The following is a 26,626-nucleotide window of genomic DNA, read 5'->3' as shown; positions in this document are numbered from 1 at the left end:
TTTATTTATTTAAATTGTTGCAGTCTTTGGATAAAAAGTACTGGCTACAAAATAGAGTACAAAGAGTGGTGGTCAGTGGTGCCAAGTCCAGCTGGATAGCTGGTGGCCGGTGGAGTCCCCCAGGGATCAGTGTTGGGTCTGGTCCTGTTCAACATCTTCATCAATGACATTGATGAGGGCACAGACAGACAGACAGACAGAGTCTGCTCAGCAAGTTTGCTGAGGATACCAAACTGGGAGGCTTGGCTGAGACTCCTGAAGGCTATGAGGCTGTTCAGTGAGACTTGGACAGGCTGAGAGCTGGGCAGAGAGGAACCTAATGAGGTTCAACAAGGATGAGTGCAGAGTCCTGCACCTGGGCAGGAAGAATAAACTGCAGCAGGACAGGTTGGGAGGGGATCTGCTGGAGAGCAGCCCCAAGGAGAAGGACCTGGGAGTGCTGGTGGGCAACAAGTTCTGCATGGGACAGCAATGTGTCCTGGGGCCAAGAAGGCCAATGGGGTCCTGGGGGGCATTCAGAGGAGTGTGTCCAGCAGATCCAGGGAGGTTCTCCTCCCCCTGTACTCTGCCCTGGTGCATCCAGTTCTGGGCTCTCCAGTTCAGGAGGGACAGGGATCTGCTGGAGAGAGCCCAAGGGAGGGCTATGAGGGTGCTGAAGGGACTGGAGCACTGCCTGGGGAGGAGAGGCTGAGAGCCCTGGGGCTGTTTAGTCTGGAGAGGAGAAGACTGAGAGGGGATCTAAAAAATCTCAGGAAATATCTGAGGGCTGAGGGTCAAGAGGGAGGGGACAGGCTCTGCTCACTTGCACCCTGGGATAGGACAAGCGGCAATGGACAGAAACTGCAGCACAGGAGGTTCCACCTCAACATGAGGAGGAACTTCTTCACTGGGAGGGTCCCAGAGCACTGGAAGAGGCTGCCCAGAGAGGTTGTGGAGTCTCCTTCTCTGGAGACTTTCAAGCCCCATCTGGATGAATTCCTGTATCACCTGTACTGGACTCTGTGGTCCTGCTCTGGCAGGGGCTTGGACTTGATTTCTGGAGGTGAAGATGGAACTTAGAAGACGTAACTGCAATCTTATGAGCAGCCTAGGAAATCTCCGTCATTAGGCCACCCTGGGCAGAGGGGAATGGATGACTGTGCATCCATAAAGAAAAACACTTGTGCAGAGTTAACATTTGGCATGTCAAAGTTTGGGGTAAGTGGAGAAGATGCTGTCCTCAGGGCTTTCATCAGCTTGCACCAAGAGATGATTTTAGAATTTCATGCAGAACAGCCATGAATGTGTTGATGACATAGTAGTAACTCACCAGCCCGTGCTCAAAACAGCCTCAGTCTAATGTCCTTGGGCCTGTTCTGGTTTTAAAATAAAGCCTCTGCTCTGCTTATTTTACTGTTGATGCTACATGGTTATGGTCTAAACCAGTTTTAGTTCTTTAGAGTCATTGCTTCACAGAGATGCTGCTGCACATGACTTCAAAGGACTTTAAAAACATTCCTTCATTTTTAGCTATTTGCATGTTTGTTGTTGCTTTCTTATTTAAACACAGCTAAAGAAGAGAGAAGGAAGCAAGCTGAGAACTGAAACCTTCACTACTGTTTTTAGATGAAAGCCATTTAGAATTAATTTAATTTAGCCATTTAGAGATTGGCATCACATGTCTCTCTTTCTCTGATTTTTAGAAGTGTGATGTTTGTTTTATATCCTGTTAGATAGAATCACAAAATCACAGAATTAACCAGGTTGGAAAAGCCCTTTGAGATCAAGTCCAACCTATCAGCCAACACCATCTAATCCACTAGACCATGGCACTAAGTGCCTCATCCAGGCTGGTTTTAAACACTTCCAGGGATGGTGACTCCACCACCTCCCTGGGCAGCACATCCCAATGGCCAATCCCTCTGTCTGGGAAGAATTTCTTCCTCACATCCAGCCTAGACCTCCCCTGGTGCAGCTTGAGACTGTGTCCACTTGTTCTGGTGCTGGTTGCCTGGGAGAAGAGCCCAACCCCCACCTGGCTACAGCCTCCCTTCAGGTAGTTGTAGACAGCAATGAGGTCTCCCCTGAGCCTCCTCTTCTCCAGGCTAAACACCCCCAGCTCCCTCAGCCTCTCCTCACAGGGCTGTGCTCCAGACCCCTCCGCAGCTTCCTTGCCCTTCTCTGGACACCTTCCAGTCCTCAACATCTCTCTTGAATTGAGGAGCCCAGAACTGGACACAGGACTCAAGGTGTGGCCTGACCAGTGCTGAGTGCAGGGGCAGAATAACCTCCCTTGTCCTGCTGGCCACACTATTCCTGATCCAGGCCAGGATGCCATTGGCTCTCCTGGCTACAACCTCCCTTCAGGTAGTTGTAGATAGATAGATATCCTCTAAATTTCTGGTTCCAAATAAAATTCAGACAGGGAAGGAATCTGCTTCTCTAAAGAGCTAAGCTGAAGCCCTTCAAAGGCAGGTGGAGTTATTAAAAAGGCAGTGTCAGGAATGGATTGACTGCTGGAAGAACTTGAAAAGCTGAATGGAGTTTGTGCTGCCATGTTGAAATTGGATTGGTAGGGAGGTGTTTCATAAATTCTTTCTTCACCTCTTGAATGTTGCTGTTTCTTATTCTGAAATAGTCAAGAGCTGTGAAAGCAATGCCACTGAAGTCTCCACCATGCCATGTGAGAAGAGGACTGAGTCCTCCAATCCCTGACTGACTGCTAACTGATTGCAGGATGCACACTGCGAGAAATCTCTGACCCTCTTTCACTCTGAGCTGGGTTAGGAACTGGCTGGAGGGCCAGGCCCAGAGAGTGGTGGTGAATGGTGCCACATCCAGCTGGCAGCCTGTCACTAGTGGTGTCCTCAGAGATCAGTGTTGGGCCCAATCCTCTTTAATATCTTTACTGATGAGCTGGATGAGAGGATTGAGTCCATCATCAGTAAGTTTGCAGACACTAAGTTGGGAGCAGGAGTTGATCTGTTAGAGGGTAGGAGGGCTCTGTAGGGGGATCTTGCCAGGCTGGACAGGTGGGCAGAGTCCAAGGCCATGAGATTTAACAAGTCTGAGTGCCAGGTGCTGCACTTTGGCCACAACAACCCCAGGCAGTGCTACAGGCTGGGGTCAGAGTGGCTGGAGAGCAGCCAGGCAGAGAGGGACCTGGGGGTGCTGGTTGACAGCAGCTGAACATGAGCCAGCAGTGTGCCCAGGTGGCCAAGAAGGCCAATGGCATCCTGGCCTGCATCAGGAATAGTGTGGCCAGCAGGAGCAGGGAAGTCATCCTGCCCTGTGCTCAGCACTGGTCAGGCCACACCTTGAGTCCTGTGTCCAGTTCTGGGCCTCTCAGGTTACGAAAGATGTTGAGATGCTATGAAGGTGTCCAGAGAAGGGCAGCAAGGCTGGGGAGGGGTCTGGAGCACAGCCCTGTGAGGAGAGGCTGAGGGAGCTGGAGGTGTTTAGCCTGGAGAAGAGGAGGCTCAGGGGAGACCTCATTGCTGTCTACAACTCCCTGAAGGGAGGTTGTAGCCAGGTGGGGGTTGGTCTCTTCTCCCAGGCAACAGTGACAGAACAAGAGGACACAGTCTCAAGCTGCACCAGGGGTGGTTTGGGCTGGATGTTAGGAAGAAATTCTTCCCAGACAGAGACTGACCATTGGAATGTGCTGCCCAGGGAGGTGGTGGAGTCACCATCCCTGGAGGTGTTTAAAATAAGACTGGATGAGGCACTTAGTGCCATGGATTAATTGATTAGGTGGTGCTGGGTGATAGGTTGGACTTGATGATCTCTGAGGTCTTTTCCAGCCTGGTTAATTCTGTGATTCTGTAAAATGATGACAGACTTCTCTTTTCCTAGGGGGGTGTTAACTGACATGGTTTGGCCACCTCTGAAGAAAGAAAAACAGAACCTGTAAATGCAAAACTTGTAATCAATTGTGAAGCCTCATGTGTCACACAGTAGGGCTGGGGATACTGGTCCATATAAAAACTGTGGCTAGCTTACCTTTTCTAGGTGAAAGCAGTCAACATAGACAGAATTCAGTCAGCTAGTTAGTCAGAGGCACGTTTTCTGCACTTAGGACTAAGTTCCATTCATGTCTGTTTCTGTGGCAGGCTTCAAAGTGTCTGGAGTGTGACCAAGTGAAAAAGCCTCCCAGAGCAGTCTGGCTGGAGTGGACTGCATCACCTGAAGGAGAGGACCCAGACCATTACCTTGTAACATATCAGCGTGCAGACACTGGCAGTGTGAAAGTAAACCTCAGCAATCTGACTGATAAGTAGCTCCTTCTGTGTTTAAACTGGGGCTACCAGCAGCTAAGAGTATTGGGTGGTGTTTGCCTTCCTTTCTTCCTTCTAAATTCCTTCCAAATTCCTTCCAAATCCCAAATTCCTTCCTTCTTTCCAAATTCCTTCCTTCCAAATTGCAAATTCCTTCCTTCCGAATTCCAGATTCCTTCTGAATTTCTTCCTTTCTTCCAAATTCCTTCCTTCCAAATTCCTTCCTTCTCCCTCTCTTTCCTTTCCTCCATTTTTCCTTCTCTATCTCTTTCCTTTTCTCTCTCTTTCCCTCTCTCCTTCCTTTTCTCTCTCTTTCCTTCTCTCCCTCTCTCCTTCCCTCTCTTTCCTTCTCTATCTCTTTCCTTCCCTCTCTGTTTCCTTCTCTCCCTTTTTCCTTCTCTCCTTCTGTATTTCCTTCTCTCTCCTTCCCTCTCTTTCCTTCTCTCTCTCCTTCCCTCTCTTTCCTTCCCTGTTTCCTTCTCTCCCTTTTTCCTTCTCTCCTTCCCTGTTTCCTTCCCTCCCTTTTTCCCTCTCTCTCTCTCCTTCCCTCTCTCTTTCCTTCCCTCTCTGTTTCCTTCTCTCCCTTTTTCCTTCTCTCTTTCCTTCTCTCTCTCCTTCCCTCTCTCTTTCCTTCCATCTCTCATTCCTTCTCTCTCTCCCCTTCCCTTCTTTCCCTCTCTCTTTCCTTCCCTCTGTTTCCTTCCCTCCCTTTTTCCTTCTCTCTTTCCTTCTCTCTCTCTCCTTCCCTCTCTCTTTCCTTCCATCTCTCATTCCTTCTCTCTCTCCCCTTCCCTTCCTTCCCTCTCCTTCCCTCTCTCTTTCCTTCCATCTCTCATTCCTTCTCTCTCTCCCCTTCCCTTCCTTCCCTCTCCTTCCCTCTCTCTTTCCTTCCATCTCTCTTTCCTTCTCTCTCTCCCCTTCCCTTCCTTCCCTCTCCTTCCCTCTCTTTCCTTCCATCACTCTTTCCTTCCCTCTCCCCTTCCCTCTCTGTTTCCTTCCCTCCCTTTTTCCTTCTCTATCTCTTTCCTTCCCTCTCTCTTTTCTCTCTCTCCTTCCCTCTATCTCTCTCCCTTCCTTTCTTTTTTTTTTTAAATAAAGTAAAATAGCAAATAAACAGAAAAAGCATGCAGTGAATTCTGCAGTTTGTGTTGTTCAAGTGCACAGAGACTTCCAGAGTCCTATGCAAGCCAGTGGGACTTAAAAGACCCTTGAGCATCCTGTTTGACTAAGGATAGCCAGGCATGTGTTCAGTTCAGCATATGCAACTTCTTCTGGGCACAGAGGTTTGAAGGAGGAGTCTGGCTTCTCCAGGAGAGGCAGACACTACCCCACAGAGCTCTGTGGAAAAGCATTATTCTTATTTTGAGCACAGGATGCTCTGGACCTTAAAGAGAATAAGAAAATTTTAACATGATGGTGTTTGCTAAAAGTTTCCTTCCTGAAAGGTTTTGCTTTAAATGCGTGGAATACTTTGCAATATTTTGCAGCCTCAGGTTGGATTTGCTACAATCTAAGCTATCTTTCAACAAACCTCCATAGCTCCTTTATGAATTGTTATTGCCTTCACTACCTCAAGACATTGTTTTAACTTGCAGAATGTAAGAAATGTTTCTAAAGTTGGAGAGAAATCTGTCAGTACTACAATGCTGCTGGAGGAAAATAAGAAGTATGATGTGACAATAGAGTCCCTAAAAAATGGCCGAATCTTAAGTGTGAAATCATTTCAAACACGTAAGTTGAGCAGCACAGAAATCCCTCTTGTAACAAAAACTCCAGAACTGGACACAGAGCTCCAGGTGTGGTCTGAGCAGAGTGGAGCAGAAGGGGAGAATCCCCTCCCTGGCCCTGCTGGCCACATTTCTCTTGCTGCAGCCCAGGCTCTGCTTGGCTCTCTGGGCTGCAAGTGCTCACTGCTGGCTCTTGTTTAGCTTTTCATCCACCACCAGCTTGTTTGGTTAGTGGAATACTCGTGCAATGTAAGACTGATGTAGAAGTTTGGGAGATGTTTAAGTGTTATGGGCTTAGCTGTATGTTAGGATTTGAATAGAAACAATACCTTTGGGAAAAATATACAGAAAATTTGAAACACTGAAGCAGGTATTGACTGCTGAAAATACATTCAGCAAGCTACAGGAAATAATTCATGGTTATGCTACTAATGTGTCACTGCACTTGGCATCTATTACTTAACTGACATTCTCCCAAAGGATGTATTTTTTTTTTTTACATGCTTGTTTACTTCTTAAATTGTGCACTTTTATTTCTGGTTGCTTCATACAGAATTTTACATACCATGGCAATAGAGCACAGCTTTCATCATTGCTCAGAAAGACATTTTCTGTTTTCACACTACTGTTGTGGTTTAAGATTTCCCAGAGTCCAAAAGCCCAAATGGAACAGTTTTAGATTGCTTCCCCTCTCCCTCTTTCCCAGTATGGGGAAAGCAAATTAGGCAGGAGGAAAGAGAGCTAAAAAAAACATCACAAGAGTCTTGAATCAATTTGGAAGCAAAAAAAAAACCGTAAGTTTAACAAAATATGTATATGTGGCATTTGAGTAAGAGAAAGGTTACAAAGGTATAAGGAAAAAGGGTAAATAAAAATATATACAAAACCAGGTCCAAGCTAGCATAGAATTCTCTGGATGCAATGTGGATTCTCTTCAGATGCAGTCCTTAGGAGTTTGGATGCAGCATGGAACATGCCCCACTATGTGGGAGCAGCATCTCAGGCAGGTGAGGATAGGACCAAGCGAGTTAACAGAGGAGCAAGAGAGCAAGCCAGCTAATGGTTCCCCTTAAATAGGCTGGGGTGGACAGGAAGTGGGAGGGGGAATAGACTTCAACCCAGGGACCCCTCCCCCTGGGAGGGGGAACCAAATCTCTCTGCCCACCTGGGTCAGATTTGTTTGTCCACCTGGGGCTAGGTTCTTTTCATCCCACCCCCTCCTGAGCTGGGTGTAACCTGACACAACTGCCTTTCCTTCTCTAATATGTGTGTTCCTTACCACTTCTGAAGAGAAAAATGAATGAATGAATGAATGAATAAATAAATGATGCAATAAAACTTTAAGAGAATTCTTCTCTTGTGATAAAGACAGTGTTTGTTTTTTGCTTGCTCTTCCAGGTGCAATTTCAGGAGATGACATCAAAACATTTGTGACCACTACTACTGTGTCTTTTAACTGGAGTGCAACAGCCAAGGAGTTCTCAGCTTCAGTTTCATTCAGTGATACTTCTAAGATTATACAACCCCCCCATGGATTCTTTGTATGGACTAATTTGACACCAGCCACCGTGTATACATTTAAGTTCATATTTGACCAATGGCATCTTCAGTTTATAAAAGTGTCTCAGTCACTGGATGTTGTAGCTGAAACAGGTATCTTCTAGAGTTTCTTGTAGTCACAATGAATGTGAGGAAGCACTGCATACTTCTGGAGGAGTTAAATTGTTAACAAAGTCTCTATTCCTTTTTTTTTTGGGGGGGGGGGTGGTGCTGGGGGGATGTGGATTGTTTTCATTTCAGAAAGCTGAAAGAAGTTGAATGTTAATGACGTGAAAAGGTTATTTCTAATCGATAGGTTTAGACTGGACATTTGGAAATTTCTTTTTCCCAGAAAGAGTGGTCAGGGGTTGGAATGTGCTGCCAAGGGAAGTGGTGGAGTCCCCAAGCCTGGGTGTGTTTAAAGGTGGTTTGGATGTGGTGCTTGGAGATATGGTTGAGTGGGGAACTTTGCAGAGGAGGGTTAATGGTTGGACCTGATGCTCCCAAGGGTCTTTTCCAACCTGAAAGATCCTGAGATTCTGTAGTTTCTTAGTGCTTTTAGGAGCAGCAACACAAATGTGTGTGTGCACTGATTTTAAACAAACTACATTTTCTATACTCTAAAATAGAGTCAACTGAATGTTGAGGTCAAGCATTGAATTAATTGAATGTATTGGATTGGATTAGATTTGCTATAAAGGCAGGGAAATGGCAGAATTTGGGATGAACTCAGGACTCTTCCTGCCAGCACTCGAAGTGATGGCTTTCTACTGCTGAGTGGCAACTGAGCTACTCTTTTATTAGAAGTGTTATGAAGCAACCTGAGGATGTTATGTCTTGATTGAGGTACTAGAACGTGTCCAGAGAAGGGCAAGGAAGCTGGGGAGAGGCTGAGGGAGTTGGGGGTGTTCAGCCTGGAGAAGAGGAGGCTCAGGGGAGACCTCATTGCTGTCTACAACTCCCTGAAGGGAGGTTGTAGCCAGGTGGGGGTTGGTCTCCTCTCCCAGGCAACCAGCACCAGAACAAGAGGACAAAGTCTCAAGCTGTGCCAGGGGAGGTATAGGCTGGATGTTAGGAAGAAGTTCTTCACACAGATGATGATTGCCCATTGGGATGTGCTGCCCAGGGAAGTGGTGGTGTCTCCATCCCTGGAGATGTTCAAGAGAAGCCTGGATGCAGCACTTAGTGCCATGGTCTGGTTGATTGGATAGGGCTGGGTGATAGGTTGGACTCAATGATGTTCAGAGGTCCCTTCCAACCGCTAACATCCTGTGAGCTGTGAATGCATTTTTCCCTACAGTAGGATAATTTTTTTTCCCTTTGCCTTAGTAGTTTGTAGTTGATACTCTTTCAGTTCAAATGATCATATTTTTAGCACTCTGAGGATGTTTTAAGAAGTATTGCTTCATAATTCCTGAGTTTTGGGGCTTTGCAGTTGTCAGTTACCCAAATGTTACCCTCATAAAGATGTCTGTCTCATTTTAAAGCAACTGAAATTATAGCAGTGCCCTGAGTGGCACAAAATGTCTTTAAATTCCTGTCCTTCTTCACTCTAGGCACCTGTTCCCAAGGGTGGGTGGCTTTCCAAAGCAGCTGCTATCAACTGAGTAAGGAGAGCAAGCCCTGGAAGGTGGCACAACGGATCTGTGAAGCGTCTTCACAAGGGGCACATCTTCTTGATATAGGGAGTGAAGAAGAACATGGGTTTGTTTTGTCTTATCTCCAGATAAGGAGGCAAATCATCCTGCTATGGACAGGTCTTAATGACCTAAAGGTCAGTCTGTTTTATCTCCTTTGCTACTACATCTACAGAACCAGGAGAATTTCATACAGTGATAGAATCAGTCAGGGTTGGAAGAGACCACAAGGATCATCCAGTTCCAACCCCCCTGCCATGGGCAGGGACACCTCACACTACAGCAGGCTGACCAGAGCCTCATCCAGCCTGGCCTTAAACACCTCCAGGGATGGGGCCTCAACCACCTCCCTGGACAACCCATTCCAGACTCTCACCACTCTCATGGGGAAGAACTTCTTCCTCATGTCCAGCCTGAATCTCCCCACTTCCAGCTTTATTCCATTCCCCCCAGTCCGGTCACTACCTGAGATCCTAAAAAGTCCCTCCCCAGCTTTCTTGTAGCCCCCTTCAGATAGTGGAAGGCCACAAGAAGGTCACCTCAGAGCCTTCTCTTCTCCAGACTGAACAGCCCCAACTCTCTCAGTCTGTCCTCATAGGAGAGGCTAGAGGCAGCCTGATACATAAAGCCTAATTCTGTGGAATAAAGAATACTTTCACAGTAAATTTGTATTTGTTACCTCTCCAGATAATTAATCAAATAATCCTGTTATGTATGGGTCCTAATGACCTAAGGGTCAGCGTGTTTTATCTCCTTTGCTATTACACCTACAGAACTAGGAGAATTTCATACAATCATAGAATCAGTCAGGGTTGGAAGGGACCACAAGGATCACCCTGTTCCAACCCCCCTGCCATGGGCAGGGACACCTCACACTACATCAGGCTAGCCAGAGCCTCAGATCAGGCTGGCTAGAGGCAGCCTGATACATAAAGCCTAATAAAATAAAATATAAATAAATAATAATAAGATCATTATTAATATTATAAAATACTGGAATAAAAAATACTTCCACAATAAATTTGTATTTGTTACCTCTCCAGATAATTAATCAAATCATCCTGCTATGGACAGGTCCTAATGACCTAAAGGTCAGTCTGTTTTATCTCCTCTATTACATCTATGGAACCAGGAGAATTTCATACAATCATAGAATCAGTCAGGGTTGGAAGGGACCACAAGGATCACCCTGTTCCAACCCCCCTGCCATGGGCAGGGACACCTCACACTAGATCAGGCTGGCCAGAGCCTGTCTGAAGACACTACAGTCCTCCTCAGTGTCATTGGTGTCACTTGCTCTGATCTTTGGAGAAATCCAGGTTGTACTTGCACCAAATTGCCTTTACCCCAAAACTTCAAACATCCCGGGGCATACACTAGGAATTGCAAGACTTGTATAACATCTGAGATTAAAAATATAGACTCAATGGTTCTCTTTGTCTTTCATATTTGAACCATTAGGAAGTTCATTTTCTGCTCTTAAGTTTTTTGTTTTGTTGGGTTTTTTTTCCTCCCAGTAGCCATGGACTTGAAGCATTATATGAACAAAAAGTTGAGGCTATAACCTACCTAGAAGATTTCAGCAACCAAGCTGAAATTACCAAGCACTGTGACACTGAGCAACACTGTGAGCAGGAATAGTTCTGTAGCATTTGTATTCTCACAGTTTCTCCTTCTGTAACCCTATTTTGATCTGTATCTACATTCAAACCCTTCCTGATGAGGGTGAGAATTCTTGTGGAAGACAACAGGATCCCTGGAGAGGTAGATCAGTGTGCTGTGTAAAAGTGAATGGAGAACTTTGTTGATCCCCTCAGGTCTGTTCTGTCACTCCATGCGGTTAGTTCCTTAGAGGTAGGAAGTGGGAAAAGGTAACCAAAGGCTTCTCTGCTGAGGTTTCTCATACAAGCCCTGCTACAGAGGTTTGTTTGCAGGGTCCTACACTTTGGCCACAACAACCCTGTGCAGCACTGCAGTCTTGGGGAGGAGTGGCTGGAGAGCAGCCAGGCAGAAAGGGATCTGGGAGTGCTGGGTGACAGCAGCTGAGCAGGAGCCAGTAGCGTGCCCAGGGGGCCAAGAAGGCCAATGGCATCCTGGCCTGCATCAGGAATAGTGTGGCCAGCAGGAGCAGGGATGGAATTCTGCCCTGTGCTCAGCACTGGTGAGGCCTCACTTTGAACACTGTGTGCAGCTCTGAGCCCTCACTGCAGGAAGGATCTTGAGGTGCTGGAGCAGGTGCAGAGGAGAGTGACCAGACTGGGGAGGGGGCTGGAGGGAAAGGCTGATGAGGAAAGGCTGAGGGAGCTGGGGATGTTCAGCCTGGAGGAGAGGAGACTTGGGCGACCTTATCACAGCCTACAACTACCTGAAGTTACCCTGTGTCCTCTACCCCTGTATCCCTCTCTTCAAGTCATGACAAGAGGAGAGGGCATGGCCTGAAGTTGTGCCAGGGGAGGTTTGGGTTGGATGTTAGGAAGCACTTCTTCACAGCAAGGCTGATTAGGCACTGGGATGGACTGCCCAGGGAGGTGGTGGAGTCCCTATCCCTGGAGGTGCTTAAGGAGAGATTGGATGTGGCACTTAGTGCCATGGTCTGGTCATTGTGGTGGTCATAGGTCATAGGCTGGGCTGGATGATCTCAGAGGTCTACTTCAGCCTCATTAATTCTGTGATTCTCTGTCATGGCAGTATCTTGTGGCTTCCTGCCCTTGTGGTTAACTCTGGTGCCCAGGAAGACCAGTGTAAGGAAAAGATAGGACTTGATCTACATAGTATTTTTGAAAGAGTAGGCTAGGCATACAAGTTCTCCTGAAAGTCAAGACTGAATTATTTCATACCATTGAAAATCTTTACTCTCATCACGGTAGTCAATATTTTTTTTTCAGTGTAACAAATTAACTGGGAAAAAGACAAAAAGGCTGTTAAACATTGGTTTTGTTGTTTTCTCAGAGAAATGTAAAAAATCCTTCCCCCCCTGCCCCCCCTCCTCCTCCCTGCTTTTGAGTGTCTTTCACAAAATGGAAAAGCAATGGAAATCTTAAACTCACAGTCATGCCCCAGCTTTTCTCCTTTATGGTACTTAAAGCACTTAGTTTGTGGGGCCACAGAGTTGCCAGCCCTGCAAGCACTTATGATAGTGGACATGAGAATGCTCCAATGTCATGCATAAATGTGTTGGAGTCTTCATTAACCTTCTGGAAATGCTAGGAAATGCCACTGCAGTGCAGGCTGAAACCTGTCTCCCACTATGGAGTCTCCCTTGCAAAGCTCTAAACGTGGTCTACAGACATCTCTCATTCAAAACACCACACTGCCCCAGCTGAGTGTTTGCAGAGCTCTGCAGGAGAAGCTGGAAGCATCTCAGAGGTTAGAAACCTGGAGCCAGGTGTGAGTGAGTGTCCTAACTGCTGAGCTACCAGCAACAGGAGAAAGGGGACAGAACAGCATTTCCTCATCTGATGACCAAGCCAGCCCTGGATTTTTTTTCCAGATAAACTATTTTCGCTTTCAAACTGAATTCCTGATCCCATTTTACTGACTGAATTTATATTCAGTAACATTGTTAGAAAATTGCCCACCTGTGATTAGTAGATTATTTGATTAATAATCTGGTGTTTAATCAGTGAGTGGATTATTTGGTTAATAACCTGATGTTTAATCAGGTAGTAGATTATTTGATTAATAACGTGGTGTTTAATCAGTGAGTGGATTATTTGATTAATAACCTGATGTTTAATCAGTTAGTAGATTATTTGATTAATAATCTGGTGATTAATCAGTGAATAGATTGTTTGATTAATAACCTGGTGATTTATCAGTTAGTAGATATTTGATTAATAACCTGATGTTTAATCAGTATCTTATTTGATTATTAACCTGCTGTTTAATCAGTAAGTAGATTATTTGATTAATGACCTGGAGATTAATCATTTAGTAGATTATTTGATTAATGACCTGCTGTTTAATCAGTTAGTAGATTATTTGATTAATAACCTGATGTTTAATCAGTGAGTAAATTGTTTGATTAATAACCTGATGTTCAATCAGTTAGTTGATTATTTGTTTAATAAGCTGGTGATTTATCAGTTAGTAGATTATTTGATTAATAACCTGGTGTTTAATCAATTAGTAGATTATTTGCTTAAGAATTGGGTTTTTAAGGGACTGTTTGTAGTGGCCACTCCACATCAGCCTGATGTGGCTGAAGTTGTTCTATTGCTACCTTGAAATCTTTTACAACAGAAAGGATAGAACTTGACACTGCAGCATTTGTTTCCTTAAAGGTTTCCCTACAGAAGTAATTTGTGTGGATGAAGTTTGTACATTTTGGGTGTTTAGGAGTTATGCTTGCACTGAGGAAAGCCTCCATCACTCATCAAGAGAATGCTGAAATGCAGGGAGCTTTTCTCCTGCTTTGTTTTGCTTTTTTTTTCCAACATAGGAAGAAGGTCAGCTCTTGTGGACAGATGGATCTCCTTATCTTCTACAGGCTGATGTCTCAACATTGGCAATGATACCAGGGGATGAAACCGACTGCTATGCCCTTCTGAGAGATCCCACTGCTCCAGGCTACTTCTTCACAGGCTTTTTCTGCTATATACAGCTACCATATATTTGTGAATATGAATGTAACTATATTTTTTAGTTTTGCCCCCCCTCCCCCCCCCCAATCTTTTGCATTTATTTTTAAAGGCCTTCCCTTGATTACATTTACCTTTGAAAATACAAATATATAAAAAAAAAAAAGAAAAAGAAGAAAGCTTTCATGATTTTCAATGTGTGGGATATCCTTTTAATTATGTTATTTTTGGTGTTCTTTTTCAGTACCCCTGGTCCCAGCAAGCTTCACCTTCAATGTGAGTGATGTGGAGACAACTGCAGCAGCATTTACGTGGAGTAATACAGAGCTGTGGCTTAAGTCAGGCTTTGCACTTACAATTAAGTACTACTCTGATCAGCACAAACCAACCCTTATGAACTTGCCTGTGAATGCCACTCAAACACGAATTGCGCAGTTGTCTCCAGGCCTTTGCTACAATGTTTTGTTGGCAGCACGAAACCCAGAAGGGGCACAGACTGTCTTAACTCCCATGCTGAAGGTGGAAACAAGTAAGTTACAACACTTAATAGCAGTAATAACCAAATGATGATAGGCTTTTAAGTTTTTTCCCTTTAATTTCAGTGTTCCTTGTCTTGATCACAGTATCACAGTACATTAGAGCTTGGAAGGGACTTCCAGAGATCATCCAGTCCAACCCCCCTGCCAAAGTACCATTACTTAGTGTAGTCCGCATGGGAATGCATCCAGACAAGTTTTGATTGTGCCCAAAGAAGGAGACTCCACAACCTCTCTGGGCAGCCTGTTCCAGTGCTACATCACCCTCACTGTAAAGAATTTTCTCCTCATGTGTTCAAGTTTGTATCCATTGTTCCTTGGCTTATTTTTGTGCACCACTGAAAAGAGCTTGGCCCCCTCCACTTGACACCCACCCCTCAGATATTGAGAGACGTTGATCAGAACTGGACACAGCATTGCAGGTGTGGTCTCTCCCTAGCCCTGCTGGCCACACTTTTCTTGCTGCCCCCCAGGCTGCCATTGGCTCTCTTGGCCACAAGGGCACATTGCTGTCCCATGCAGAACTTGCTGGTATTTCATGTGAAGATACAAATAAATCTGAACATAAATTCTGAATCCAGGATTTAACAATTTGTCAAGTGGATTACAATGTCTTCTTACTTGGGTTAGGGACTTAGGTTAGGAACTATTTGGGGAGTTTAGGGCTGCTAGGGGGACTTCTGCTTCTGTCAGTGAGCTACTTCTGGGTAGGGCTTTGGTGCAGGGATGCTGCTAGGGATCTGCTCAGGACTTCTGTGAGCTGCTTCCTCTGTTAAGGGCTTCCAGGACTTCTGCTGTTAAGGACACTCTGAGACTCTCTAATATTGGGGATTCTGCAATACAGTAATAAAGGAAAGGACTTGTGGGAGGCCTTCTGAGATTCTCTGCTCTCTGCATTTCTGGAATCTCCTTGCTATACAGCAATAGGGTTACTGCCTTCATTCTGCACCCAATGGCCCCTGAATCAAGGGTAGAACAACAAGGACCATTTTTAAACTGTTTGTCTTAATCTTGTTTCTGATGTGATTGAAATACAATGGAGAGGACCTAAGTGAGGAGACTGAGTTCTACATCTGCTGGGTGATTCAGAAAACCTCTGTTAGTGAGAATATGGCCCTGTGTATCAATATTGGGTAAATGGCCAAAAGTGCTTGCTTTGATTTAATTTAACACTATTTATCATTTCTGTAAATGTGTGCTGTTAACATTGCAGGCTGTACTTGAAAAAAAAAAAAAACCCACATTAGATATTGGTTAATGATACCAGAAGCTATTATCCTCTTTCTATTCCTGATCTTACTCAACAGGACCATTGCACTCCCAGAAGCTGGAGGCTACATACGTCTCATCTACAGAAATACATTTACAGTGGAAGCCTCCTCCACATTCACCCACTGCTGCTTTTCATCACCACCTCATCAATATTTTGGATGCTGAAACAAACCTTTGTGAACAGTTACCAGTTGAAAAAAGCAAGACTTCAATAGTCATAGGAAATGTAAAACCTTATCATCAGTACCGAGTATACTTACAGAATGTAGCCGAAAAGGGAACCCTAAGCTGCCATGAGGAGCCTGTGTTAATCACAACAGGTGATGGATCTATTTTCTGGAGGTCTCATTTCACTAGGCAGAGCTTAAGCTGAAAACACAAGGCACAAAAGTATTTTTAAGGCCATTGTGTTGCCATGAATTTGGAGGAAATAAGGGGAATTATTTTCTATATTCTGTCTACTGATCTAAACCTTCATAACCCTCCAAAAGAATGAACATATATAGCCCTCTATTTATTTCTACACTTACTTAGAGCACATCAATAAATGATAAAGAAGTGGGGAATATTCATGATAAAGAATATTCATCTATTTGATGAATATTTAGGGGTTAGTACATTCTCCCCCTCTACTCAGCTCTGGTGAGACCACACCTGGAGTACTGAGTCCAGTTCTGGAGCCTCTATTACAAGAGGGATCTGGACATGCTGGAAGGTGTCCAGAGAAAGGCCATGAGGATGAGCAGAGGGCTGGAGCTGCTCTACTATGAGGACAGACTGAAAGAGTTGGGGCTGTTCAGTCTGGAGAAGAGAAGGCTCCGAGGTGACCTTCTTGTGGCCTTCCACTATCTGAAGGGGGCTACAAGAAAGCTGGGGAGGGACTTTTTAGGATCTCAGGTAGTGGCAGGACTGGGGGGAATGGAATAAAGTGGGAAGCGGGGAGATTCAGACTGGATGTGAGGAAGAAGTTCTTCCCCATGAGAGTGGTGAGAGCCTGGAATGGGTTGTCCAGGGAGGTGGTTGAGGCCCCATCCCTGGAGGTGTTTAAGGCCAGGCTGGATGAGGCTCTGGCCAGCCTGCTGTAGTGTGAGGTGTCCCTGGCCATGTCAGGGGGGTTGGAACTGGCTGATCCTTGTGGTCCCTTCCAACCCTGACTGATTCTATGACCCAATTTTAGTAGAGTAGAAACATTGTCACGTTGTCTTAAATTTTGTAGGTGAAGACAGATGAATTATTTTTCTAATCTGATTGTGTCATGTTTATTCCTCTGTATATATCCCATGGAAGAGAATATGCCTATAAAATAAGTCCCTGTTTGCTATAACCCAGTGCAGAATCTGCCTGTGACAGGCAGCCACCTGCAAACCATTTTAAGGAAGAATTAAATGAATTAGGAATTAAAAAGAATGAATTTTTTTTTTAAGAATAAAAGGTAAACCGAAAGGCATCACTGGAAAGTAAATTTGATCCTTTTTTTTTTTTTTTACTGATATCTTTTTCTGTGATCAAGCTGTCAGTCCTCCTACAGCTCTTTATGTTCAACCAGAGAATATACAAGAAGAAAGTGTTATCCTTCACTGGAAGCTGCCACAAGAGACTCAGGAATCCTACATTCAAGTGAAGCCTAAAGCAGCCATAGGTGAAACTAAGAAGTTTTTATTAAACAATACAGAAGAATTTAAAGTTGACCTCCTGATTCCTGGAATGCTTTATGAAATAGGAGTGGCAAGTGTGAATAATGGAAATATGAGTGAACTGAAGACCATTCAATGCACTTTAAGTAAGATATCAAATATTTCTCTGTATTTTTTTCATCTCTCATGACTTACCTTCTTGGTGTGGTTGTGGCTGAAAAGGTAATTCACTGATACCTTTGGAAACTTAACTTGTTTTGATTCATGAATCACAGAATCAAGGAAACGTTCAGGTTGGAAAAGACCCTCAGGGTCACCAAGTCCAACCCAGAACCCTACTCTACAAGGCTCACCACAGCCAAACCACCTTGAAACACATCCAGGCTTGGGGACTCCACCACCTCCCTGGGCAGCACATTCCAATCCCTGACCACTCCTGCCCTGAAAAAATGTTTCCTACTGTCCAGTCTAAACCTACCCAGTGGCAGCTTGAGGCCATTCCCTCTTGTTCTGTCACTAATTCCCTGTCAGAAGAGACCAGCAGCAGCCTCTCCACAAGGTCCTTTCAGGTAGTTGTAGACAGCAATGAGGTCTCCTCTCAGCCTCCTCTGTTTCACACTAACCATCCCCAGCTACTTCAGTCTCTCTTCATCAGATTTATTCTCCAGGCCCTTCCCAGCTTCCTTGCTCTCCTCTGCCCTGGCTCCAGCACCTCGCCCCATGCCTGTAGCATTGCTTGGAGTTGTTGTGCCCCAAGTGCAGGACCTGGCACTTGGCCTTGTTGAAGCTCCTCCTGTTAACGTTGGCCATGGATCCAATCTATCCAAGTCCCTCTGTGGAGCATCTCTGCCCTGGTGCAGATCAACACTGCCACCTGACTTGGTGTCATCTGTGAACTTACTGCTGATGTTTGTCAGGTGCTTCAGGCTTCCAGTAACAAACACCTAAGAATATCAGGTTGTTTATTGTCTCTAAGCAGTGACATGATTTACTCAGTTGCTCTTCTTTTGCCCCAGGCAAGCACATTTCTCAGGGAAGTTGCTTCAGATTTATTTTGTGGTTCCCAATGAGTTTATTTTCAACTGATTTAACATGTGGCAAATTTTCTTTCTTCTTTCAGAGCCCAAGCCTGTTCAGATTGTGGTTCCTTATGAGCTTTACAGCAATGCTGTAGTGTTATTTGTTGGCATGCCAGATGTTGGAGTATTTGACGGTGTCTATGTGACCAGTAAAGGAGGACCTAATGTGACCTTCCTTTTACAAAGTGATGGGAAAATAACAGTTGAAAACCTTACTGCAGGAACAGAATATGAGTTCTTGGTCGCCACAAAAAGTGGCAAGATGCTGAGCTCCTTTTACCATGTATCTGGTGTAAAAACATGTGAGTGTTTTAAGCTTATTCCTACAACATTGCACCAGGCTAAATACTGATTTGTCAACTGTGATGGTTTGAAACTGTCTTTTTAATTTTTCCTTGCAAAGTTCAGAACAGAGAAAGTGAAAGAATGTAAATAATTCACTATTGGGTGTAAGAAAGCAAAATAACGATTGTTCTAAACACTTCCATTGGATAGATAGAAATGTTTAAGAACTATTACCCAAAACAAAGTAGGCATTCTGCACATTCTGTGTTCGGCAGTGGGGGCAGTTGCTGGGCTGTCTGGCTGCTGTTTCTTCTTCTCTTCTGGCTGAAGATAACACGTACTGACCTTGGCAGCTAAGTTAACAACTTTCTGATTAACAAACTCTGCTTTTCTGTCCAGGGGGTCTGGGGAGAAGCTCCTGGGAGAGAGAGAGGCCCCTTTGGGAGGGTCCCCTTGGGGGAAAGCAAAGGGAGATTGGTTGTGCTTTTTCTGTTGATTGTATATATTTGTGAATGTTGTGAATTTTGTATATTTGTATATATTCATTGCATTTCATTGTAGATTTTAGACTCTGCTTGTAAATACAGCTTTTCATTTGCTTCCAGACTGAGCTAGCCTGGTTATTGTTGGTGGGGGGGGGGAATTTCAGCTCACATTGACACACTTTTTATTTTTGGCGCCCAACGTGGGGCTCGATTGCTTGTGATTTATTTCTGCTCAGATTAGGAAGCAAAATGAAGCTGGTTTGGATTCTGAGTCATTCTATTTCATCTATTATCGGTGCAATTGTCTACAGATGGGCTGTTTCCTGCATGATAGACATGATTGTGAGATATGTGGCATATAAGTCATTTCTTTGGGTTAAGAACAAGTTACTGAATGTTGGTGAATTCTGTTGTGGTCTTATTGGGCTAAGAAGCTATGGTAACTCAAGTACGGATCTGCTAGCAGACACATTTGAGTTTGTTACTCCTCTTACAACTACAGAGGGTCTTTGGAACCAGTGGTACCCTAGCCCCCAGACCCTCCGACACACCCTCACACCGACACAGTCAACTGTTTTAACTTCATTTCAGTGCAGTAGGAAAGGCAGGTTGCTTGAAAATCACCTTCATACATCTGTGCCAGCCATTAGCAATTTACTAGCAACAGCTGGTTTTTAAACAAGCTTAAAATGATCTCTTAACATTTCCAAACTTTATAAATTGTGTTGCCATTTTTTTAATCCAGCATAAGAAATGTTTACAGAAATTTAGGCTGTGTTAAATTGTTGTCGTTGTAGGAAGCAAGACACATTTTGACTGTTTTGGCTAAGGAAATTAGTATCAATGGGTTTAATTCTGTGTCTTGAAATCAGTATGTTTATTGCTCCTGGTATACCATTAAACAAATGGTGGGTTGGGGTCAATTGGACAGAGTCTAGTTGGAGACCTCTATCTAGTGGAGTCCCTCAGGGGTCAATACTTGGGCCAGTTCTGTTCACTGTATTCATCAATGACCTGGATGAGGGCACAGAGAGCACTGTCAGCAAGTTTGCTGAGGACACCAAACTGGGAGGAGTGGCTGACACAGGAGGGTTGTGCTGCCAGTCAGCCAGACCTGGGCAGGCTGAGAGCTGGGCAGGGAGAAATGGAATGGAATTCAACAAGGGTAAGGGGAGAGTCTTGCACCTGGGAAAGAACAACCTCATGGAGCAGTGTAGGTTGAGGACTGAGCTGTTGGAGAGCAGCAAAGGGGAAAAGGACCTGGGAGGTTGCCCATGAGCCAGCAATGTGCTCTGGTGGCCAAGAAGGCCAATGGCATCCTGGGGTGGGTTAGAAGGGCTGTGGTCAGTAGGTCAAGAGAGGTTCTCCTCCCCCTCTACTCTGCCCCGCTGAGGCCACATCTGGAGTATTGTGTCCAGTTCTGGGCCTCTCAGTTCAAGAAGGACCACAGGGAACTGCTTGAAAGAGTCCAGCACAGAGCCACAGAGATGATTCAGGGAGTGGAACATCTTCCTTAGGAGGAGAGGCTGAGGGAGCTGAGGGCTCTGTAGCTTGGAGAGGAGGAGCCTGAGAGGTGACTTCATTGCTGGTGATAAAGATGTGCAGGGGGAGTGCCCAGAGGCTGGAGCCAGGCTCTGCTGGGTGATGCCCAATGCCAGCACAAGGGGCAGTGGTGGAAGCTGAGGCATAGGAAGTTCCATGGAAACAGGAGGAAGAATTTTTTCCCTGTGAGGGTGACAGAACACTGGAACAGGATGCTGAGGGGTGTTTTGGAGTCTCCACTCTGGAGATATTCAAGAGCTGCCTGGATGCTTTCCTGTGTGATCTGCTCTAGGTGCTCCTGCTCTGGCAGGGGGGTTGGACTGGTTGAGGTTTTGAGTTCCCTTCCAACCTCTAACATTCTGTGACTCTGTGAAATAATAAAAGCATTGAGATTCCCATTTTTAAAGATAATAAATGTAATAAGAAAGACATTAAAATATTATGTGAAGAGAGTTTCTTCTAGCAATGCCTGTAAAAGAGGAATTTTGATAAGAACTTAAAACCTTTTTTTAAAAATACCTGCTGGAATACCTGCTTTTGACTTTCCTGTTTATTATTAGAATTATACTTCCAGAAGTTTTTCTTTTCCAGGTTTATAGTTTGCCTTTGAAATGCTTTCCCTCACTGTTTCTTTCAGAGCAGAAATGTTAAAACAGGCCAAAAAAAATCAAGATAGCATGAAGAGAAGCAAGGAAGAAAGAAGAAGAGAAATCAAGCAAGGCAGAAAAATTCTCCCCCGCATAGTCCAAACCTTGAAAGCTGATTCATATTAAAATACAGTTTTAATATAAAGCTGGGTATTGATTGATCTTATGAAAGCATTTCCTAACTGTGGCATAAAATTACTTTAGTAAAATTAGTTTTGATCTTTCTCTTCTGTGACCCTCACAACTTGAAATAGATATTCTGACCCCCTACATGTGTACAGCCCAGATTTTCTGTAGTAAATTTTGCAGCCAGAAACAGCTGTGGTGAGGATGAAGGAGATGCAGAGAAGAGTGAAAGCTCATCTGTAATTTGACATGAATTGTATCATACAAGGCTATACTGATTTGTCTTGCCTGATCTGCTCAGTTTCGTTGAGCTGTTTGGCAATATGTAGGTGCATTATGATGGTGATTATCACAGAATCACAGAACATTAGAGGTTGGAAGGGACCTCCAGAGATCATCAGGTCCAACCCCCTGCCCAAGCAGCATCACCCAGGGGAGTCTGCACAGGAATGCATCCAGGTGGGCTTGGAATGCGTCCAGAGCAGGAGACTCCACAACCTCTCTGGGCAGCCTGCTCCAGGGCTCTGGCACCCTCACTGGAAAGAAGTTTCTCCTCATCTTGAGCTGAAACCTTCCCTGGTCAAGTTTGTCTCCATTGTTCCTTGGCTTACTACTGTGCACCACCCAAAAGAGCCTGGCCCCCTCCACTTGACACCCACCCATCAGATATTGAGAGACATTGATCAGATCTCCTCTCAGCCTTCTCTTCTCCAGACTAAACAGCCTCAGGGCTCTCAGTCTCTCTTCACAGGGGAGATGCTCAAGTCCCCTAAGCATCCTCCTGGTTCTCCCTTGGACTCTCTCCAGCAGGTCTCTGTCTCTCTTGACCTGGGGAGCTCAAAACTGGACTCAGGATTGACGGTGTGGTCTGAGCAGGGCAGAGCAGAGGGGGAGAAGAACCTCCCTAGCCCTGCTGGCCACACTTTTCTTGCTGCACCCCAGAATTCCATTGGCTCTCTTGGCCACAAGGATGTGATTGGAGGGATTAACTTCATCATGGAGGAGTATGTCCCCTTGGAGTACCAGCTCTATAGTGTTGGAGAAATGCCTGTTCAGCCCTATGTAATTTTAAGGTGCACAAGCAAGCCATTCCCTTTCCTCAGCAGCAGTAGTATCTCTTTGTTCATTTCCCATTTTCCTATTTTGCAATGTCTGTGTGTCTGGGAACAGAGTTTGCCCTCGATTTGGTAGAGTCTTCCTGATTGTCTAAAGGAGATGTAAAAAGCCTTGGATTGAAGAGTGCTGTGTTTTATCTCCTTCTGTAGGTCTGGCAGCTCCAGCCAACGTGTGGGAAGGCAGCGTTACAGACACCTCAATCCAGGTTGCCTGGGAGCGTGCTGAAGGAGATTTTCAGCAGTATGAGGTCACATGTGCAAACTGTGCAGGTGCTTTCAGGGTATGCTTTGCAAAACACCACTTCTCCATAGGCAATGCAGTACATTTTTCAAAGCCTTCTTTTTTCTAATCAGAAGTTAAATTACAAGTGTCTCCCATTAAAATAAAGAGCACATTTTGCAAGCAGTTCTGTGAAAGCTGTGTTTGGTTTTGTAGGTCCAGAAGGTGAAGCAAGAATCAGCAGTGTTTTCCCATCTTACTCCTGGTAAGCTGTACAGCTTTACAATCCGAACAGAAAAGGAAGGTTTCAGAGACAGTGCTTTCGTGACAAAGGAAATAGTGACAGGTGAGAACACAGTGCTGTCAAAGTCATCATTTGTTTTGCTCCATCTGTGTGTCTCGCTTTCTTCTTGAATTCTTATTTCTATCAAATAGAGACAGGCTGCAGTTCTGGGCCCAAGTCAACCTCATGAGGTTCATCAAGACCAAGTGCAAGTTCCTGTATCTGGGTCAGGGGCAATCCCAAGCACCAATATAGGCTGGGCAGGGAATGGCTTGAGAACAGCCCTGAAGAAAAGGCCTTGGGGGTGCTGGTGGAGGAAAAACTCAGCATGAGCCAGCAGTGAGCACTTGCAGCCCAGAAAGCCAAGCAGAGCCTGGGCTGCAGCAAGAGAAGTGTGGCCAGCAGGGCCAGAGAGGTGATTCTCCCCCTCTGCTCTGCTCTGGTGAGACCCCACCTGGAGCTCTGTGTCCAGTTCTAGAGCCTCTGTTACAAGAAGGATCTGGAGGTGCTGGAAGGTGTCCAGAGAAGGGCCAGGAGGATGAGCAGGGGGCTGGAGCTCCTCTGCTATGAGGACAGACTGAGAGAGTTGGGGCTGTTCAGTCTAGAGAAGAGAAGGCTCTGAAGACACTTCTTGTGTCCTTCCAGTATCTTAAGAGGGCTACAAGAAAGCTGGGGAGGGACTTTTCAATGTGTCAGGGAGTGATAGGACTGGGGGGAGTAGAGCAAAACTAGAAATGGGCAGATTCGGATTGAGTGTTAGGAAGAAGTTTTACGCTATGAATGTGGTGAGACACTGGAAGAGGTTGCCCAGGGAGGTGGTGGAAGTCTCATCCCTGGAGGTTTTTGCAGCCAGGCTGGATGTGGCTGTGAGCAACCTGCTGTAGTGTGAGGTGTCCCTGCCCATGGCAGGGGGGTTGGGACTGGATGATCCTTCAGGTCCCTTCCAACCCTGACAATTCTCTGATTCTACGATTCTTGTAATGTGATCCTTATTCTCTTTCACTCTTATTTTCACTATTCTGTGACTGCTTGTGTTCTTTAAGAATGTAGTTATGGTCACAGTGTACAATGAACTAACAATGGCAACTTCATAATGATTGAAGCAGATATGCAGTCCAGTAAGTGATACTGGTATGCAGTCTTGCTACCACCATTACAGAAAGCAAAATCTTTTTTTCTTAGGCTTCTTTTTAGTATTTGATTTCTCACTTCCATTTTGAGCTTGACTCTGCTTAGGTGTTAATAACTAAGTTAGTTTGATGATGTTCTCTCCCCTTACCTCAGGATGAAATGTAGGGTTTTGTGCACTGAGTTAGGACACTTGAGTTTCAGCAGCATAATTCTGTTCTGTTCTACTTCTTCTATCTGCTAGTGGCTTCCTTCTGTTATACATTTAAAAACTATTCCTCTATTCTTACTTTCTAAATGATGATCCCTTGAAGCCATATTTTTCTGCTTCTTTTTCTCACCCCAGCAATTAATCATTCTGAAGAGTTCTTCAGTTTTTTGAATTATGTTTGTCATCTCCACCACGTTCGGCTCAGGAAATCTCTGGGCTGCAAGGTGCAGCCTGGGATATTACTGAACAGGATTATCACTCTCTGCAAGTCTTCCTGTTCTGTAGGCATATGCTTTTAGCCAGTGTTGAATAGAAGATATTGTGCTAGTGGGGAGTTGTGGTGATTAGGTTGGAGGAGAACGGTTATTATTTTATTAATTATGAAATATAAATTATAAAAATATTGTTTATTAAATATTAAAATTATTAATAACCAATTAATCACCTTTATATATTGATTCTAATGCACGTTGTGAAAATATATTCCATAACTGGTTTAGTATGTACAATTTGACCCAATCAGAATACTTACAGAATTAGTTTCTAATTAAGGGAACGAAAGGTGCAGTTCTGCCGCTTGTCCACTAGATGGCGACTCGACAAGACTCTTGGCGGCTGTGACTATGTACAGAGACATTTACAATGTTATCAAGAGACAATTCAAGCTGGAATATCACACGGCTAGGAGCGGGTGCTTTGAAATGATTGCTACTAAGTGTTGCACATGTGAAAAGGTACACTGTGTCTTTCTTTGTAGTGAAGCAAGGTGCTGGGTTAGGTTGGCTTCTCGCTGTCTGTCTGCCCGGGGCTGGCCTGTTCCAGGCGGTGACTTTCTTTCTCCTCCCGCGCCCGCGCCCCCCCCCGCCCCCGCAGGTAGCTCAAGGCTTTCTTTCTCCTCCCACGGCCGCGGAAGGGGTGCAGTTATGCGGTGATTCCCCTTTGCTCGGCTCGAAGTGAGCTGACTATGCCGATCTTGGCGACTGCTTCCCATTTAAGGTTATGATGCAGTCCTTGGTTTGAACTCAATGGAGAGGATGTCTCTCTCTCTCTCTCGGGAAATCCCGGGTTACTTTACCCTAACGGCTCAGGGCTGTGAAGCGGCGACACTGGGGGGCTCCTTTATCTCCCGCGAACAGCAGGGGTCACACAAGATGCGTTGCTGCTTGGTCTGCTGCTTATAGTTGCAGATGTTGGACCGCCGGGCTTGGGCGAGACCCTCGCGTTCTGGGCTAAAGCTTACCCTCGGGGTTCCAGTCCTCGTTGAGACTCGACTGGGCTTGTGACGCTGGCTTTTGTAGCTTCAGCAAAGAGATCTCCTTTGCTGGTTCCTCGAGCAGCTCGGGGAGCTGCTTCATTTCCATGTTGCAGAGGCCTCTAGGATGCTGTGCTGGGGCACACCCATCCTGGATGGGTCTGAGAAGAACCCAGCCCCAGGTGGACAAAAGAAACTTAATCTGGGGGAGGGCTTGGCCCCTCCCCTGCTGGGAGAAGGTGGTCCCCTGACTCAAAGGTGGTCTATTCCACTCCCCCTTCCTGTCCAGCAAGCCTATAAAAAAGGCAGACAGCTTGCTGCTTGCTCTTTCTTTCCTGCCTCGTCTGCTCGAGAAAATCTCCTGCTGCTGTTGCTGCCACTGCCTCCTGCACCGGACCACGTGGCTGGGGCCCTTTGTCTCTTCCAACTGAATCCACCGACATCCGGGGGAACACAAGGCCATCCAGGCTTGGTTTTGTATATATTTTTCCTACTAATCCTCATCCCTCACCTCTGTGAACCCCCCTGTTACTGCTATATATATATTTACAAAATTATTTTTTCCTTTCTCTTTTGTAAAAAAAGAAAAATTTACTTCTCCTACTTCCAAACCGACTTCAGACTATTTCTTTCACGAATTTAATTTTTTTTTCTTTCCCCTACCCTTTTTGTTTCTTTCTTCTCTCTCTCCACCCTGCCGAGAGAAAAGAGAGAGGGGCAGGGGGAGGAATTTCAATCTATTATCATTCAAGCTCCTAAACTCAGAGCTCAAACTACCACAGATGCTTGCATGTGGGAGTGAGAAGACTCAGGGGTGCTGCGAGCTTACGTAGCTCGAGCAAAGCAAGAGAAAGCAAAAGGAGAGAGCAAATTGGTAAACAAGAGGGGAACACCTAGAGATTTCTCGAGGCTGGATCTGGCCAATGGGCACACCTGTCAACAACCTGCTTTACCCTATAGAAAGGGTGAAGCTAGAATTATGCTCTTAGATGGAAAGAGCATGAGCATGCCATGTGATGGGTGCATGGAGTTGTTTACCCCTTAGGGAGGCAGGTTGGCACCTGGGCCTTTG

General features: G+C 45.2%; 1 protein-coding gene across 1 annotated transcript in view; it reads left to right on the top strand.

Moving 5' to 3' along the window:
• Positions 1-26,626, top strand: part of PTPRQ (protein tyrosine phosphatase receptor type Q) — a 189,663-nt gene that overhangs the window by 2,637 nt on the left and 160,400 nt on the right. The window contains exons 2-12 of the mRNA XM_054399713.1: positions 4,092-4,229; positions 5,852-5,987; positions 7,382-7,636; positions 9,079-9,296; positions 13,601-13,787; positions 13,984-14,268; positions 15,583-15,867; positions 17,058-17,327; positions 18,302-18,562; positions 22,611-22,741; positions 22,897-23,026. Coding sequence (XP_054255688.1) covers positions 4,092-4,229; positions 5,852-5,987; positions 7,382-7,636; positions 9,079-9,296; positions 13,601-13,787; positions 13,984-14,268; positions 15,583-15,867; positions 17,058-17,327; positions 18,302-18,562; positions 22,611-22,741; positions 22,897-23,026 — 2,296 coding nt within the window. The remainder of the gene's footprint in view (positions 1-4,091; positions 4,230-5,851; positions 5,988-7,381; positions 7,637-9,078; positions 9,297-13,600; positions 13,788-13,983; positions 14,269-15,582; positions 15,868-17,057; positions 17,328-18,301; positions 18,563-22,610; positions 22,742-22,896; positions 23,027-26,626) is intronic.

The sequence above is a fragment of the Indicator indicator genome, chromosome 3 (assembly GCF_027791375.1).
Source record: "Indicator indicator isolate 239-I01 chromosome 3, UM_Iind_1.1, whole genome shotgun sequence".
Lineage (NCBI taxonomy): Eukaryota > Metazoa > Chordata > Aves > Piciformes > Indicatoridae > Indicator > Indicator indicator.
Note: the sequence above shows the minus strand (reverse complement) of the source record. Positions and strands in the feature narration are given on the sequence as shown.